Source organism: Gymnodraco acuticeps, unplaced genomic scaffold, assembly GCF_902827175.1.
Source record: "Gymnodraco acuticeps unplaced genomic scaffold, fGymAcu1.1, whole genome shotgun sequence".
Classification (NCBI taxonomy): domain Eukaryota; kingdom Metazoa; phylum Chordata; class Actinopteri; order Perciformes; family Bathydraconidae; genus Gymnodraco; species Gymnodraco acuticeps.
In genome coordinates, this window is record NW_022991354.1 from 30181 (window position 1) to 49004 (window position 18824).

The 18824-nt window shown below is 42.2% G+C and overlaps 3 protein-coding genes across 3 annotated transcripts; all 3 read left to right on the top strand.

Moving 5' to 3' along the window:
- Positions 1 to 53: 53 nt before the first annotated feature.
- fam114a2 (family with sequence similarity 114 member A2) lies at positions 54 to 9128 on the top strand. Its single transcript, XM_034240653.1, has 14 exons — positions 54 to 284; positions 970 to 1208; positions 1614 to 1713; positions 1866 to 1967; positions 2058 to 2161; positions 3024 to 3158; positions 4071 to 4235; positions 4332 to 4455; positions 4560 to 4645; positions 4934 to 5032; positions 6844 to 6968; positions 7064 to 7136; positions 7229 to 7282; positions 7697 to 9128. Exons 2-14 carry the CDS (start codon positions 990 to 992, stop codon positions 7796 to 7798), a joined length of 1488 nt encoding a protein of 495 aa, XP_034096544.1. The 5' UTR covers positions 54 to 284; positions 970 to 989; the 3' UTR covers positions 7799 to 9128.
- Positions 9129 to 9594: 466 nt separating this feature from the next.
- cnot8 (CCR4-NOT transcription complex, subunit 8) lies at positions 9595 to 18251 on the top strand. Its single transcript, XM_034240651.1, has 7 exons — positions 9595 to 9724; positions 10640 to 10840; positions 11056 to 11249; positions 11859 to 12020; positions 15274 to 15418; positions 17313 to 17423; positions 17853 to 18251. The coding sequence occupies exons 2-7, from the start codon at positions 10724 to 10726 to the stop codon at positions 17979 to 17981; spliced, it is 858 nt and encodes a 285-aa protein (XP_034096542.1). The 5' UTR covers positions 9595 to 9724; positions 10640 to 10723; the 3' UTR covers positions 17982 to 18251.
- On the top strand, positions 12051 to 15264 carry LOC117562771 (zinc finger BED domain-containing protein 4-like). The gene is made up of 2 exons (XM_034240650.1): positions 12051 to 13951; positions 14197 to 15264. The coding sequence occupies exons 1-2, from the start codon at positions 12561 to 12563 to the stop codon at positions 14528 to 14530; spliced, it is 1725 nt and encodes a 574-aa protein (XP_034096541.1). The 5' UTR covers positions 12051 to 12560; the 3' UTR covers positions 14531 to 15264.
- Positions 18252 to 18824: the final 573 nt, after the last annotated feature.

Below are 18824 nucleotides of genomic sequence, written 5' to 3' on the forward strand. Positions count from 1 at the left end.
TTTTAACCGTCAACTTTTGTTTTGAAAAGTCAGCCGGAAGCTATTCTTCTCATTTTGTCTAACTGTCAGTTACTTGTCAGTAAAAACAAAATGTGACGTGGCTAATCCTTGTGGACAAAAAGAACGAGAAACCCTGAAGCAATAGCTGTTTACGGGGAAACTAAAAGGCGTTACAGGTGCAAACTGAAATATTAGAGGCAGACCTATCGTGCTGTTGATTTGGGGAAGGAAACGGTTAGCAGGCTGGGGTTAACTGCTAGCATCAAAACACTGACAGCAACAAGGTGAGTTGGTAGCTAAAAGTGAATCAATTTGTGTTGTATATCAATGTGTGTAGCTAAAGTGTATCAGTGTGTTGTTTTTCCACTAAAGAATGTGTTTATATATAGTTATACAAACAGCGTTATATGTTTTAAACGTGCGCTTCTTCTAGTCATTCTGTCAGATAGATATTAAATGGACTGTACTTATATACATTACTTAACATAACATATTAGCATCTCAATGTAATGCATTAATAGCAATTTAACTAATACAACCATAATATTGCTAATTGTCAAAGGAATATGTCACTGAATGTAAGCTTCATATTATACACATTATAACATCGATTCTTATTCCTGATGTGTATTAGCATGCACAGAGATACTGTACTTACCACTTTATGTGGACACCTTTTGTTGTAGTTTGACTGAAATAAATCCCAGAATGGACTTTAAACTGACACTCTGCAGCTGCACAGATAACTGACTGCTTAGTTGACTGCTGTTCCCTGGGTGTTGAGGAAATGCATTCTGGAAAATGTATGTTATCACTGATTGAAGGAAAGTGGTTTCACAAAAACAGTGAATTACACTTTCTGTAAAGTAACAACTGGAATTAAGTTGTTTGATATAATAATTGAGACTGATTGGATATTTCCTTAAACATCAAATATTATGTTATAATTGTTATATTTTCACTTTAAAGGCATGTACTAAGACATTGAGATGTCAGACAGCGAAGCTCCAGGCGCTCCAGAGGCGTCTACAGAGGTGTCTACAGAGGATGGCTCTCCTGCAGAAACCCCTGACAGATCCTCACCGACCACTCCTGACAACTCCACTGACGTTGCCCCGACGAGGAAAGCGAGGAGGAGACCAGAAATCCAACCAGTAGCTGACGTCAAGGAGAAGCCGAAAGTAGAGGAGCAGCCGGCAGAGGCACCGGTGAGATAATTATTGTTTATACTAGAAATACATACTAATTGTATGAGAGCATATGCCATTAAAAAGACAAACATTTGGTAACATTTTCTGAGCCTGACGATTATGGTGAGGCTAAGCCACGTAAAATAAAATGATGTCTGGGACAGATACTTTTGGGTACTTAAGTATTCTAAAAGGAGAGGCTGATTTAAAACCATCTCAAGTCATCTCCTGGCTCTACATTGAGTATTATAAATGTGTTTTAAACAAGATGCTGTAGTGTTCTTTTACTAAAGCAAAACCACCAAAGATCACTTTTGCACTGAAGTAATTGATTTCTTACTCATTTGCAACTTTTCTCTCTGTCTTTTCTTTTCTACTTCCTCCTTTTTTTTGCCCTTTCTTTCCCGTATTCCTCTCTCTCAGACACCCAGTCAGTCCACGGTGTCTCAGGGTGGCTGGGGATACTGGGGCAGCTGGGGGAAAACCATCTTATCTACAGCAACAGCTACTGTGGCAACTGTGGGTGAGTATAGACCACCATATACACAATGCTCATGGTGGTCCTTTCAGTTATCTACTCTGAGAACTACAGCCAGTAGTCTAATTATCACATGTTTAGGGTTTAAACTCACCACATTTCTGTTTTTAACCATTACATTTCTTCTGTCCATCCAGGCCAAGGCCTCACTCAGGTGATAGAGAAGGCTGAGACATCGCTGGGAATCCCCAGTCCCACCGAACTCTCAGCACGAGTAGAGGAAGAGCAGAAGGAGCAAGGTGGGGCTTTACTGTATGACAACACATCCCACCTTTTCTCCATATTGTCTTAGCCTTGTATAATGTGGTTTTTATTTGCTCTTCCTGAAGCTGAATCCAGTAGTGGGACGGACAGAGTGCCGGGCGATGGCTCTGCGGCGGTGGAAAGTGCGTTTGGGATGCTGTCTTCGCTCACTAGCGTTGTCCAGAGCACAGTAAGCAGGAATATCCACTGTTCTGGGACTCAGGAAGGAGAAGTTTATATTTTTGCATCTGAAATATCCAGTTTCATATGGAAGAGTTGAAATAGTAGTAACAGTTGTATACAGTACAAATAGAAGTAGGAATGGGGAAGGTAACAGTGTTTATGTGTCTTTATTTAATACCTAGTGTAACCATTGGAACACATGCATGCACATTATCTTGCATCAGTACATGCTTTGTCCCAAAACATACATTTTTTTGTGGACTTTTGATATTGGACTCACAATACTCAACCATGGCATTCTTGTTTTACTTTTATGTAAGTCAAATTCCTCGTACGTGTGAACCTACCTGGTAATAAACCTGCTTCTGATTCTTCTGATAAGGATTGACCATGGCATCAGTGAAAATTGTAAGGGAAACTTCTGTGTAGCAATGCAGTAGGAGTCACCGACACAGGAAGAGCAGGAGCTTTGATGTCAAACACTGATGGTTTATTTGGAGCTTCGGCCGGAGAATTCACAAAACAAGTCCAAGAGCCAGAGGTTCTGACTTCACGGTAGAGTTGCCACGTCAAATCTGAAGAACTCTACCCCAGACCCATGTATTTAGCTAGTTCAGAGAGCATCATCAATATGCTGCATAACAAGATAGAATCATAACACCTCTATCAGCTTACACCAACAGGCAGGAACAGGGAGACAGAACACTGAGAGCACAGCAGCCAAGGTTACGGGTAACTGGGTCAAAGTTATGGGCCTTGGAAAATATTTCCCCAACAAAAATGATCTTATAAGGTGAATGGATGCTAAGAACATACAGCTTTCGGGAAATGATGATTTTTCTTTCATTTGTATTTCCTTCTCCTCTCAGGGGAAAACGATGATAACTGGCGGTCTGGATGCTCTGGAGTTCATCGGGAAGAAGACGATGGATGTGATAGCAGAAGGCGATCCTGGCTTCAAGAAGACCAAAGGGCTGATGAATAGGAACTCCACTCTGTCTCAGGTGGGCATACTGGGGTCAAACATGTACATTAGGAGGACAAACACCTATAAAGACAGATAATATATCATGACATACCTCTTCATATCAGTTTATAATCAAAAGTGAGCTGAACCAAAATGTATCTAGCAAGAAGAAACTTGATTGACTGCTGGTTTGAAGAGAAAAGCACATTTTCATCTGTACTGTAACAATAAGGTAAAACTACTGTAAGACAAATATCCCAATGGATATACATCCAATAAGAAGACACAAGATGTAAATAAAAACAAACTTAAAGTGGACCTATCATGCTATATTTGAATAATATATTGTAGGGCCATACCTATATAAAACATGTCTGTGAAGTTTTTTTTTCAAAATACCAAACAGATAGTGCATTTTAGCCATGTCTCATTTCGCTCTATTTGCTCTATTCCAGCCCTGTCTTCACAAGGGCTGATTCGAGCGCCATGTTACCATGCTGTTACCATGCTGTTACCATGCTGTTACCATGCCACGGCAACCCCCCATTCCCCTGATAGGTGGAGAGTTGCCCATATAGGCGGAGCACCCCGTTTCTGACGTCAGAGATATTGCAAATCTGTATCAGATCCGTTGCAGCCCCGTTTTTAGAGATTTGGGTATGGAGGAAAAGAGAGAGGGTTGTGTTTTCTGACACTTGTTGAGTTCCCTGACACACCGGGGACACATATTCATGTATAAAAGACGTACAAAAGTGCATTTTGCATGATAGGTCCCCTTTAACTTAGGTATCTTTACAAAATAATCAGAATTCCAGAAATCAGTTTTATCAGCATTAATGTGAACCAAACTGAAATAAAGTTGCAGACTAACTCTAGTTGAACTCCTGATTGTCTAGCGTGTAACATTTGTCCACTCTCTCTCAACTTCTCATCTCTCTCTGCATCGTAGGTGTTGAGGGAGGCGAAGGAGCGTGAGGAGCAGCAGACGGCAGAAACAGAGTCTTCAGATTCCGAGAAGAAGATGGTCGCTCACTACGGGATGCTGTTTGACGAATTTCAGGGTCTGTCACACCTCGAGGCACTGGAGATTCTGTCTCGAGAGAGCGAGTCTAAGGTACAATGAAACCTGCTGTGGCTGAAATTAATTCCTCCTGATAATACCCTCAAATGTGACTTTGTTTTTGTGTTTTTTTATGTGTGTGTCCTGTAGGTGAAGTCAGTGCTGACCACTCTCTCAGGAGATGAGCGGGTTCAGCTCAGAGCGGATCTGGAGCTCATCAAGGAGTCTTTCTCCCTGGTAGAGTTTGATGATGAGGATGTGGACGAGAAGAAAGGTAAAATCCCTGTGAAATGCTAGCACTGCGACATTAATACAGCCCCAAACTTACCCGAATTTATGATACACTTGTATTGATTAATTGTACATTTCTGATTCCAGATGAAGACGGCTCAGAGTTTGTGAGGGAGTTAACAGAGTCCTTGGAGGGTCTCAGTGTCACTGCCACAGCAGAGAAACTCAGCAAGGTACCAACCCACACTTTTCTGTGTTTTAGATTGTTCAGTTTGAGTTGAGAACATTATTTGTGAGGCTGATATTTTAGTCGTTTTGATGCAGCCCTACACAAAAAAACAGGCATATGTATCGGTATAGAAAATAATCATACATTACAGGTTCAAAAGTTATGTAGAGTTGGCAGTACAGGTGTTATTTTATAGATTCTATTAGATTTTGCAGTTCTTGTTTTTATTGTGGTAAACAATAAAGCAATCTGGGTTGGGGAAGTTACTCACATAGTCTCTTACCTCCAACAGGCCTGTAGGAGCACCTGCAGCCAGATCACCGACATGACCAAACCAGAGCAGGAAGAAGAGGGGAGCGAGGAGGGTGTGAAGAAAACACTTTCTGTGGAGGTATGCTCATATCATCAATATTTAATATTAAAAAGAAGGGAACCATTTGAAGTCGCTATCAGATGAATTTGCTTTTTTAACAGTCGGATGGTGGATGCAGTAAATGTAGGGCAATTTTACTTAATTGTTTGATTGATCAATTATCTCATTGCACCACCCTTTACTCACATGCTAAGATGCTCCTAGCAAACGTTGCTATTGGACCTTTGATTTGTGTGGGTGTCAGAGTAAAGGCAGGACATTTGGTGAAGTGAAACAGTTTTCATATAAACCCTTTATTAACCCTTTCGTGACCATGTCAAAACTTATAAGGAAGCTCTCTCCCACGCCAAGACTCACTACTACTCCCGTCTCATCGGTGCCCAGCAAAGCAACCCCAGAACACTGTTCTCCACCATCAACCACCTACTCCACCCCCCTGACGCCCCCCAGCCCTCAGGGGCTCCGGATCTGTGCTCCAAATTCCTCGACTTCTTCCAGGCGAAAGTCGAGGCCATCCATCAGCGGCGCCTGGCCCTCCCCCCCTACCTGCACCTCAGCCACCTGGTAACGCACCCCCACTCCAACCTCTCCTCCTTCTCCCTTGTGGATGCTCTCCAAGTGGCCAAACTGCTCAGCTCGACCAAGACCTCCACTTGCTCCCTGGACCCCATGCCCACAGCCCTGGTCAAGGACTGCCTACCCACCCTCTGTCCCTACATGGTGGTCATCATCACCATTTACATGCTCCCCCTCGGCCAGATCATCTGACATCATGGACTCAATTTCCACTGTTCACTCCACTGTACACTCATCCGGGTGATGATACCCAACTGTATCTCAGCACCACTCCATCCTCCCAGCTCCCCACTCAGTCTCTCATCAACTACCTGCATGACATCAAAGCATGGATGTCGTCCAACTATCTCAAACTAAACAGCAGGAAAACAGCTCATGGTTGTGGCACCCAAGGCGCTGCTACGGAAGGTTGGTGACTTCATCCTCGAAGGTTGACGGCTGCTCCATCTCCCCATCTCCTGAAGCCCGCAACCTGGGTGTCATCCTCGACTCCACCCTTTCCTTCCACTCCCACGTCAAGTCTGTGACAAAATCGGCCTTTTTCCATCTAAGGAACATTACCAGACTCCGACCGTCACTCTCGGAGTCGGTTGCCGAAACCCTAGTGCATGCGTTTGTCACCACCCGCTTGGACTACTGCAATGGTGTCCTGTTTGGGGTTCCCAACAAACCCTGGTCAAGTCCCGCATATCCTACAAAGTCCTCCTCCTTACCTACAAGTCCCTCATGCCCTTGCCCCCCAGTACCTATCGGACATCCTTCACCCACATGCCCCTCCCCGGAACCTGCGGTCTTCAGACTCTGGCCTGCTTACCACCCCCCGCACCAAACTGCGAACCTTCGGGGACAGAGCCTTCAGTGTGGCAGCCCCCACCCTCAGGAACGCTCTCCCTGCGGAGATCCGCAACATCCCCACACTTGACGCCTTCAAAAGGGCCCTCAAGACCCATCTGTTTACTAAGGCCTTTGGCCCCTAATCTATTTGTTGTTTTGTCTGTCTGACTGGTTGTCTGACTGCCTTTTTGTTTTTGTTATGTTTGTTTTGCCCCTGTTCTTCTTTATAAAGCGTCCTTGGGTCTCATGAAAGGCGCTATATAAATCCAAGCTATTATTATTATTATTATTATTATTATTATTATGTGCTGCTGGATATATTTGTAGAAAGCTGAATATTTCCATCTACACAGTTTCTCTTCTCATGTTGATTCTTGTCCATTTAGTGTGTGTGATTGTATGTGTGTTGTATTTGTAAGGATGTCCACGCTGCAGCCATCAGGAGTCTGGCAGAGTTGACGGCTCGCTCCATCGAGCTGTTCCACAAACTGGCTGAGATGATCCTGTTCTCCAACAGCAGCACAGAGGCCAGCGCCCTGTCACAGTGAGATGCCTTTCTGTTTGGGGACACTGCAGGACTGTAGAAAGTCACATCTGGACTGTTATTAAACATCTGTATTTTTATGTTTCCTTCCTCAGGTTAACTGTTGTCTTGTGTAAAGAAATCTCACTGCTTTCCAAGAAGTTCACCTCCTGCTTAACAACGGCAGGGGTGAGTGTGATGTTTCTAACTGTTCTCTACTTTTTACACTGCTGCTGTTTATTCATCAGAAACCAACCGAATTTGATCTTTCTTTTTTACAGTCGAACGAAAAGGGAGATGTCCTCAACCCGCTGATAACAGGAGTCTTTTTAGAGGTTTGTGGCACTCTCTTCACATACAGTCACATTAAGTCACAATATTTCATTTTCAAACAGTCCAGAGGAAGTAAATCTGTGATCATCTGGATATCAAAAAATAGAAACCTATATGAGGCATTGATGATACTGCATCAGCAAAAGATAAAACTTAATTTTACATGATTATTTAGGGAAATATCAATTTCTTAAGATTAGTAAAGAGTGGAAAATACATGGTGCATGTGTTCTCAGATCATTGTTAGACTTTTTTTTCTCCTTGAAGGACAAAATCAATTATTCTAAAGCCGAAGTAACAGGATAGGAAGATTGATTGTCTGTATTCGTGCCAAAGGGCTTTTACAGGCACCCACAAGACCATTTCGGAATGATTTTGAATTGGTGTTGACATGTTTGAATCATCCCTCCTCTCAGGCATCCAACAGTGCGTCTTACATCCAGGATGCTTTCCAGCTGCTGAGGCCCATAGTGGAGATCTCCCACATCCAGAGGAGCGCTGAGTCCACAGAGCAGTGAGACGCTGACGTCCTCTCTCTCTCACCCCCACCCCCACCCCGCTGCCCTGACAGCACAGAACTGACACATCGTATTCAGGACAGAATCAACAGCACATCTGGGAGGAAAAGTGTGTTTTTGTTAAACAGTGTTAACTTTGCAGGCATTTTGATAATCCCAGTAGATGTACTCGCTGAAGTAAAGTGTTGAGAAGGTCTTGGTCTACCAGCTAAGAGAAACCTTACCCTATTATTCTTTCTTGTATTCCAACATGTACACTCTTTCTTACTGACAGCACTTGTCGATTTAAAGCAGAAGTGGAGGACTTTTACATATAAATCAATGACATTTATATTTAAGCCATTTCCAATACTGTTCACACAATGCTGAACACATCTATACCCGCCAGGAACCGCTCTTAAGAAAGATACATACGCCATAAAAACAAAAGTGGTTATTTGTTTTAAAAATGTGTCTCATAATAATTTGTAAGATAGATTGATAATGTATTTTCTCTTTACTGCACAATAGCTGGAACTTTGTATGCGTATTTCTCTAACACTGTTCCCTTGCAGCAGTTTGGGGGAGGGGTGAGTGTCTTTGGACGCAAGTATTGAACAAAATGGAACACTCTGGGTTCTAGCTGACTCAGAAAGCCTTGGATTACTTTTTTAAATATACAACACATGTATTGTCATTTTATAGTTTGACAACCTTTTTTTCATTTTATTGTAGAGCAATATCAACTTTTAAGTATGTCCATTGCCCTGCAAATACAGTAGGCATCCTTACATATTTAGGTGACTCCATGTTCAAATATCTTCCGGCTGGTTTTTTTCTCTTTTGCCACAGCTAAAATGGAAGACTAAAGACTTAACACTAATAACATTTGTATTGATGTGAGACTTGTAGCTTAAACTAAAATAACTTAAAGCAAAGACATGCAAGTTTTAAGTTTGAGCTGCTGGAACACAACAAATGACAGACAGGACCTTTTTGGACTCAGCTTGTATTTTTAACAACTAGGCCCCATTTGTAGCTTTTTCCCAATTTCTGATGAACCTGACGACACTCACAGCTCTGTTTTATCTTTATTTCAAATTTCAGTGCTCCAACTTTGTTGTCATGAATTTCATTATGCATGAAACGTAAGCTTACCTCCAGGTGTTTCAGCTTCTACCTGCCATGAGAATTGAGGTTGTCTTTAAGCCAATAACTTCCAGTTGTATGATATTACACTGCCTACAGCTATGTGATGTGGGCAAGTAAAGGGATATTTTTTCAAAAAACATACTGTAATGTATCAGATATTTTTGATGGTTTGCAAATAAATGTGCTTTCCTAGAGGCCACGTTTGTGTTTGTTTTTTATATGAGTGTGAAATATATGTCATTGAAGTAACACACTTTTTACAAAAAAGTGTTTCAAGTTAAAGTCTTTAATGTAATGAAAACAACCCTTGAAATGATAACAATGCATCATGTAGCCTACTCATATGTTTTGTATGCTGGATGTTAATTTTAAAAGTAAAATTATGTAAAATAGGTAAATGTAGTGAAAACAAAAGTTCAATTGTTGCCTTTAAAATGAAGTAAGGTAGAGGTAATTACTAGTATAACAAGAAAGTACTCTTCAACTACAGTAGCAATAAGCAATTCAGTACGTTTTAGAGTATTGTAGAGCTTACAAATCCATCTTTCCTCAACTTTTTGATTGGAAGCAGGATTCAAAATGTGGAAAAAATGTGTTATTTACCCGTTTAGCCTGTAGAGATCTCAAATCACATCATTACATGACAGTGCAGTAGGTGGCGGTATGCACATTTACCCTCTAATTGCCACCCGCCAACATACACAAAGAAGAAGACGTAGGGGACGGAGAAAACGAAGAAGAAGAACAACAGGCGCTTTTAGCTAGCTTGGCGGGTAACGTCGAGGAAATTCTGAGGTAAACCTATTTTTTATATGTATATACTTTCAACAACAATACATTTGCATGTCTCAAGTGTTCATAGCTGTGTGACATTGCAAAAAGTGGACAAGCAGAGCCGTTTTATTTATGTTTTCTTCCGGTGTTTCCTAATAACGCGAGGATTAGCTTGTGAACATTAGCCACTCATGCTAGCGCCGCAACATCGTTAGTTCGTATGAATGTTATTTTTAAATGATGACTAAACACCCTTAACCCTTTCCAAATACTTCCAGGTTAGAGGAACGTTTGTGGTTCTTTTTGTTAGGTATATATGATGTGTTAGCTCGATGTTATAAACAACTGCTAGCTAACTTGTATGAGGCTAATTCATCTTCTTGTCATGGTAACGCATAGATAGATACTTTATTGATCCCACGTTTGGAAGTTATTTTAATACAGCATCAGTGTGTTAAGGCATTACAATATTTAAAAGGTTGAATAAAGTATAAACATAATAAAATAAAAACTATAAACAGCAAACAGTCATCACTTGGGATATTAATGGTTGTATTGCACATGTGTTGCAACATTTCACACTTTGGATTGATGACTAATTCACTAATTTATATATAGATATTTCAAACTATAATAAAGATTGCTTTTTCAGTTTATTATCTTTTAGAATACTTAGTGTGTGTGTGTGTGTGTGTGTGTGTGTGTGTGTGTGTGTGTGTGTGTGTGTGTGTGTGTGTGTGTGTGTGTGTGTGTGTGTGTGTGTGTGTGTGTGTGTGTGTGTGTGTGATGTGCTTTAAACATTAGTGTGTGCATTTTCCTTATTGAAACAGCAGTCGTTCTATCCTCATCCTTGCTTAAATAATGCTGTCTTAACTCCAGTGTTGCAGTTAGATTTATACTTATTCACCAACTCATGTTTGTTGTATCCTCTCCCAGAGTCGTCCCTTTTCATCTCACCGCCTCCCCTTCACACGTGCTGCAGGATTGTTGGGCTTTTAGCTCTCGTCCAAACCTGCCAACATGCCAGCCGCAATAACTGATGCCAGTCAGATGATCTGTGAAGTCTGGGCGAGTAATGTGGAGGACGAAATGAGGAAGATCCGGCAAGTTATTCAAAGCTACAGTTTCATTGCCATGGTAAGAGATTACGTTGCTGTAAATGATTGCTTTATTTCTAAGTAAAGCTTTACATTGTATGTTGTTTTCTTAAATAATGCATTGGAGACAAAAACATTACATTAAACAACTGCAGTGATTGAGTGACGATTTGCCATCACGTTACGTTGAGCATTAACAGTGCAGGAATAATAATTAAAGGTGGAGTTTTCATCGCTGTCTTTATGTTTCATCAGGACACAGAATTCCCTGGAGTGGTTGTCCGGCCAATCGGTGAATTTCGAAGCACAGTAGACTACCAGTACCAGCTGCTCCGGTGTAATGTCGACCTGCTGAAGATCATCCAGCTCGGCCTCAGTTTCATGAACGAGGCGGGAAAATATCCTCCTGGCACGTCGACGTGGCAGTTCAACTTCAAATTCAACCTCACGTAAGTGGACCGTCCTTTCGCACCGTCTAATCAAATCCATCCTGACCTAAAAGACGTATCGGCTGATGGTTGAACGTGATGGTAGCATTGCGGGACGGGTGGCGCAGTGGTCTGTGCATCCGATCATCAGATCAAGGGGGAGTGCTGGGGAACTCCGGTTCGAAACCCGCTCCTGCCGCCACTGTGTCAAGCCGTTGTGTCCTTGGGCAAGACACTTCACCCGGATTTGCTCCTGTGGGTATTGTCCACAGTACATGTATAATACCAATGTGTACCTGTAAAAGCGCCTCGATTTCTTCGAGGCGTGAAGATGGACGGTGTGGCGCAGTGCGCTGTGCAATGATCATCAGATCAAGGGGTGAAACCCGCCGCTGCTGCGTCTGTAAAGCCGGTGTGTCCTTGGGCAAGACACTTCACCTGAACTTGCTCCTGTGGGTATTGTCCACAGTATCTGACCATTGCATGTATCATATATGTGTAATGTGTGTATATGTAAAGCGCTTTGAGTCATTGATAAAGCGCTATAATAAATGTAAGGTATTATTAATTATTAATTATTAGCATTCCTTTAATGTCACTATGTTTTTGCTTTTTTTTTGCTCATCACAGAGAAGACATGTACTCGCAGGACTCCATAGACCTACTCCAGAACTCCGGCCTCCAGTTTAAAAAGCATGAAGAAGAGGGAATCGACACACTCTACTTTGCTGAGCTCCTCATGACATCCGGCCTGGTGCTGTGTGAAAACACAAAGTGGCTCTCCTTCCACAGGTCAGCCGTCTGTTCTGATTCAGCTCTTACAGTTTCTTGAATGTTATATTATTTATTTTAAATAATTCATAAAAAATCACTTCATATCATTTTGGTTACATCTCTAAATGTTACTAGAGCCTTAAAGACTATACAATATATTAGAATTAATTGGTGGGGACTAGGGATGCACCGAAAATTCGGCCACCGAAAATTATCGGCCGAAAATGGTTAAAAAGGCCCTTTTCGGCTTTCGGCCGAAAGGGTTTTAGCACCGAAAAAATATCACCGAATGTCAGAACAGGCAACCTAACGTGTTGTTGTGATGACGTAATAAAGACGCGGCGACGCGGCGAGGCAGGGACCATGCTCACGGCTGGCTCACAGCCAACATATCTGCCGCTTGGAGATACTTCACAATATCAGATAAAGAGGCGCGGATTGCGATTTGCAAAACGTGTTCAGCTGACATTTCTCGAGGGGGTGTAACTTCAAAGACTTTCAGCACTTCGGGATTACTCCATCACTTGAAATCTAAACACCCGGACCAATATACGGAGTATGATGAAATCACCAGCGCACAGAGAAAAAAAAGTCCTTCCCAGCACCCCGACTCCTTCTGTGGCGGACCTTTTTGAAAAGATTAAAAAGTTTCCCAGTGATGGTCCTAAGGCAAAGGGCATTACTCGGAAGTTAATGGAATGCATCGCCATGGACGATCAACCGTTTTCTGTCGTACAGGACGTTGGATTTCGTAGGCTTATTGAGCATATTGAGCCACGTTATTCCTTGCCTAGCAGACAACACTTAGCAGACGTGTGCTTACCTGAACTGTACAATGTCGTTGCTAATCACATCCATGAGCTCTTGGCTACAGATATTACAGCCATCAGCTTCACGACAGACATATGGAGCTCAGACGTAAGCATCACCAGTATGCTCAGTCTAACTGCACAATGGATCGACAAGGATTTTAAACTGCAAAAGATTCTGCTGCATTCGCAAGAGTTTAGGGGGTCTCATACAGCACAATCCATCTCCTTGACATTCGCCAATATGTTCGACACATGGCATATCGACCGACCTAAAGTGCACGCAATAGTCAGTGATAACGCAAGAAATATGACTAAAGCTATAGAAGAATGCAATCTGAGTGGAATACGCTGCATGGCCCACACTCTGCAATTAGCTGTGAACGAGGGAGTGTTGGCTCAACGCAGCGTAAAAGATCTGTTGGCCATAAGCAGAAAGATTGTTGGTCACTTCAAACATTCTCAACTGGCCTATTCTCGCATTGAGCCAATACAAGATGAGCTTGGAGTAACAACGAAACGGTTCCAACAAGATGTGAGTACACGGTGGAACAGTACTTATTATATGCTGGAAAGCCTCTTTGCTCAAAAGCGAACCTTGGCTACATACAGCGCAGATCATGATCTCCCCGCATCATTCACTCCAAACCAGTGGATCTTAATGGAGAACATTCTCTCCATTCTTGCCCCATTCGAACAGCTAACTAGAGAGATTAGCTCATCTGACGCATCGGTGGCAGACGTCATCCCTTTAAATGCGGCTCTAAAGCGTCTTCTAAGGAAAGAGGTTGAAACGGACCGTGGAGTAAAAACTATGAAAAGTACACTCTTGGAGTCTGTCAACACACGTTTTGCTGATATCTACTCTGATCCCCTGTACTGTATCGCGACTGTACTTGACCCGCGATATAAAGACAATTATTTTGATGCGGGGAAAAAGCAAAGCGCACGAGACATGATCCAGGCTGTGTTGGATAAGGAGAACCCACGAGAGGAGGCTGCTGCGCACAGCACAGGAGACGTGACGCAGACCACAGAAAAAAGGGCTCGTCTGTCTACAGCAGAGGAGGAGAGGGGGCAACCACCCTCGTTGTCTGATATGTTCAACGAGATCATGGAAGAGAATACTACCCCAAATAGGTAGGCTACTCTGTTCTGACTTGGTTACTTACTGTACTATGTGCTACTGAATGTGATATTTATTAGTACTGTATGTGCTGCCATGTAATATGCTCTTAATGTTGTAATTTCTTTTGACATGTCAGATGATTTTATTTGTCTGCCAAGTGATCTGGCATGCGTAAATATACATTTGACTAAATGTTCATTATGCACTGTCCCTATTTTAAATACAATCTTATTCTCTCAAACCTCTCAAATGCCAGGCTGGTGACAAGCTCAACCGCTCAACAGTTAGATGATTATCTCTCAGAAGTACCCATCCCCAGAAGCGAGAACCCTCTTGGATACTGGAGAAACAAACAAGACCGCTTTCCTGACCTGGCCAAGGTGGCACGCAAGTATTTGAGTGCTCCATGCACAAGCACTGACAGCGAGAGACTGTTCAGCGCTGCCTCTCATGTGCTTGATGAGAAGAGGAACAGACTCATGGCTGATAAAGCAGAGAAGCTACTGTTCATTAAAAAGAACCTCCCACGTTTCCTTAATAAGTACACAAGGCTGGCTTATCATAGGCTTATCATAGGCTTTCATTTGTAAATACTATAGTTACATTCATGTGGATTTATCCAGTTTGCACATTTGTATGCATGCACTTATAGGTGCATTTGTTGTTGTTGTTGTTGTTGTTGTTGACACTATTTTGTTGTAGGCCTACTGGCCTAGATGTTTATGCTGTTTTAAAGCCCCTTGGCTTTGTTCTGAATGCACTTTGTTGTAGTTATTATCCTACAGAGAAAATAAATGTACAAATGTTCAAAAGTGCTGAATAAATGTTTTATGGACCCATAATAGTGATTATTATTTAAGTTATGCCATAAGTTGCCATAATCATGTCTATTTCCATAATCAGGTAGCTGAACAACATTGGTAAAAAATGTATACATTATATATATATATTTCTATTAATCATTTTCGGCCTTTCGGCATTCGGTTTTCGGGCCAACTGTTTCCTATTTTCGGTATCGGTTTCGGCCAAGAATTTCCCATTCGGTGCACCCCTAGTGGGGACAGTGGATCTTGCACACCTTTCGATCAAGGCAGAAATGCCCCCGGACATAGCCTGCTTTCTATCTCCAATGTTATTTTGGGAAAATAGAAAAATAAAATAACAGCAGTTGAATTTATCCTGAAAAGTTTAGAACCCAACCCAATTCTCTAGAGAAGCATTGATTAGTTTCCTACTTGTAACTGCACCCATAATTGGTGTTTTTTACAGCTTTCTGTTTGATACAGTATTCTGGAGTCCATCCTAAACCCAACCTCTGTTCTGTTTCTCTTAGCGGCTACGACTTCGGCTACCTGGTGAAGCTCCTAACAGACGCACGGCTCCCTGAGGAAGAACACGACTTCTTCCAGATCCTCAACCTGTTCTTCCCCGCCATCTACGACGTCAAGTACTTGATGAAGAGCTGCAAGAACTTGAAGGTATTCAAGAGTCCTTTATTGTGGAGTCCTAACTCCACTTAAGAACAATAGAGGGCTTATGAACATTGTAGCGAAGATGGCAATTGAAACACAATGAAATGAGACTGGAGCGCCACTATTTAATAAAAAATATCCACAGATATACAGTGGGGCAAAAAAGTATTTAGTCAGCCACCAATTGTGCAAGTTCTCCCACTTAAAAATATGAGAGAGGCCTGTAATTTTCATCCTAGGTACACTTCAACTATGAGAGACAGAATGGGGGGAAAGAATCCAGGAAATCACATGGTAGGATTTTTTTTTTATGAATTCCTCCGTAAAATAAGTATTTGGTCACCTACAAACAAACAAGATTTCTGGCTCTCACAGACCTGTAACTTCTTCTTTAAGAGCCTCCTCTGTCCTCCACTCGTTAACTGTATTAATGGCACCTGTTTGAACTTGTTCAGTATAAAAGACACCTGTCCACAACCTCAAACAGTCACACTCCAAACTCCACTATGGCCAAGACCAAAGAGCTGTCAAAGGACACCAGAAACAAAATTGTAGACCTGCACCAGGCTGGGAAGACTGAATCTGCAATAGGTAAGCAGCTTGGTGTGAAGAAATCAACTGTGGGAGCAATTATTAGAAAATGGAAGACATACAAGACCACTGATAATCTCCCTCGATCTGGGGCTCCACGCAAGATGTCACCCCGTGGGGTCAAAATGATCACAAGAACGGTGAGCAAAAATCCCAGAACCACACGGGGGGACCTAGTCAATGACCTGCAGAGAGCTGGGACCAAAGTAACAAAGGCTACCATCAGTAACACACTACGCCACCAGGGACTCAAATCCTGCAGTGCCAGACGTGTCCCCCTGCTTAAGCCAGTACATGTCCAGGCCTGTCTGAAGTTTGCTAGAGAGCATTTAGATGATCCAGAAGAGGATTGGGAGAATGTCATATGGTCAGATGAAACCAAAATAGAACTTTTTGGTAAAAACTCAACTAGACGTGTTTGGAGGAGAAAGAATGCTGAGTTGCATCCAAAGAACACCTACTGTGAAACATGGGGGTGGAAACATCATGCTTGGGGGCTGTTTTTCTGCAAAGGGACGACTGATCCGTGTAAAGGAAAGAATGAATGGGGCCATGTATCGTGAGATTTTGAGTGACAACCTCCTTCCATCAGCAAGGGCATTGAAGATGAAACGTGGCTGGGTCTATCAGCATGACAATGATCCCAAAGACACCGCCCGGGCAACGAAGGAGTGGCTTCGTAAGAAGCATTTCAAGGTCCTGGAGTGGCCTAGCCAGTCTCCAGATCTCAACCCCATAGAAAATCTTTGAAGGGAGTTGAAAGTCCGTGTTGCCCAGCGACAGCCCCAAAACATCACTGCTCTAGAGGAGATCTGCATGGAGGAATGGGCCAAAATACCAGCAACAGTGTGTGAAAACCTTGTGAAGACTTACAGAAAACGTTTGACCTCTGTCATTGCCAACAAAGGGTATATAACAAAGTATTGAGATGAACTTTTGTTATTGACCAAATACTTATTTTCCACCATAATTTGCAAATAAATTCTTCACAAATCAGACAATGTGATTTTCTGTATTTTTTTTTTTTCTTATTCTGTCTCTCATAGTTGAGATATACCTAGGATGAAAATTACAGGCCTCTCATCTTTTTAAGTGGGAGAACTTGCACAATTGGTGGCTGACTAAATACTTTTTTGCCCCACTGTATAAGACAGTCATTTTGTCCAAACCTCATCAGAGGTGTTGATTTCAATCAACTTTAGTTGATTTCAATCAACTTTAGTTGATTGGGCAAATGATCCTTCTTACAATATAAGAAATCAAATGATGTCAAAACAAGTCTTGAGCTATCTGACATGTGTTATTGCAGGGAGGGCTGCAGGAAGTAGCGGAGCAACTGGAGCTAAAGAGGATCGGGCGGCAGCATCAGGCCGGGTCCGACTCGCTTCTCACCGGCATGGCTTTCTTCAGGATGAAAGAGGTACGGTTAAAATGCTTTAGTCTAGCTGAGCTGCAGTTTAAGCCGCCTTCAAATGTCTTATCCCTGATAAATTACAATATTTCTAGAATTCGTTTACTGTAAACTGTGCAGAAGGATGCACTCTGATTCTTATTTATTTTTTGTCCGAAACACGATTGGGATCATCACGTGAAAAACCTGACTTTATTCTAAGACCTAAAATCGGCTTTTATGGCCCTAGGCTTAAGGTTACCATGCCTTGCTAGAGCTTCACTCACCTACTGTTATACTTCCCAATGTAACTTCCTGTTTTAAAAGGAAATGCAGTATACCAAGGAAATACTTTTTCACCCTGATAAGTTTGCATACCCGAATACAGCATGTTAGAGTGGAAGATGGGCTTTCATATCTACTGCAGAATGTAATGGAAATCTGTTTTTTCTGTCTCAGCTTTTCTTTGAGGACAATATCGATGATGCAAAGTATTGTGGGAGATTATACGGCCTGGGCTCGGGCTCCACCCAGCCACAGAACGGCATCTCCGGCTCGGGTCAGGAGGAGACCAACAACAAGCACTGACTGACCTTCAAGTGGAACACGCACTTGTTTTAAAAACCCAACCAGCAGATTCCCCCCTGATCTCCCTCAACACGTGATCCCTGAACGAGACTAAACATATTTCTTTACATTTTCCTCCCGAGTGACTGTAAAATGGACACGGACTCACAGTGACATTGGATCCTTCACTGGCTCAGACGTTTCTTTTTAGTCGCTTTTACTGAGTATATGGCCACATATTCAGAACCATTTTTTTAAACCTGTTTTTGTTTCGCAGCATTATTCCCCCCCCCCCCCCCCTCCCCCTCCCCCCTCCCCCTCCCCCCCTCCCCCCTTCAACAGCATGGGACCAGCTCCTCCATCATACTATGATTTCAGACCAAACCTTGCCAAAAACAGTCAGTTTGTTCAGTTCAGAATATCCTTCTCATCAGCAGGACTCGTCTCTTGTTGCAGGGATTTCATTTTTTTAAGTTAATGTTGGAAGGGCCTGTAAATTAAAATGTATAATTTTGATGAAAATAAAAATGTTTTAGCTCTTTTCCACTTTCAGAAACTTTTAACAGTGGGCGTCGAAGTGTGTAACTGTGCTTGGTTATGCATGTGTCTCAATGGGCAAACTACTGTGGTTCTGTACATTCACCCACCATGACAAACTGTCCACCACCAGGTTTACAGATGTTGTGGTTGCTGTTGTTTTTACATTCTACATTGTTTTAAACAGTTGTATATTAAATTGTTTTGTATTTTGAATGTAAACGTTAAGTATTCAATCTTTTTTACCAGCCACACTGACAAGCAGCTTGTTTAACATTTGTTTCAATGGCTTTTCAAGTAAAGGAGACTTAATGCCAGATTTACCCA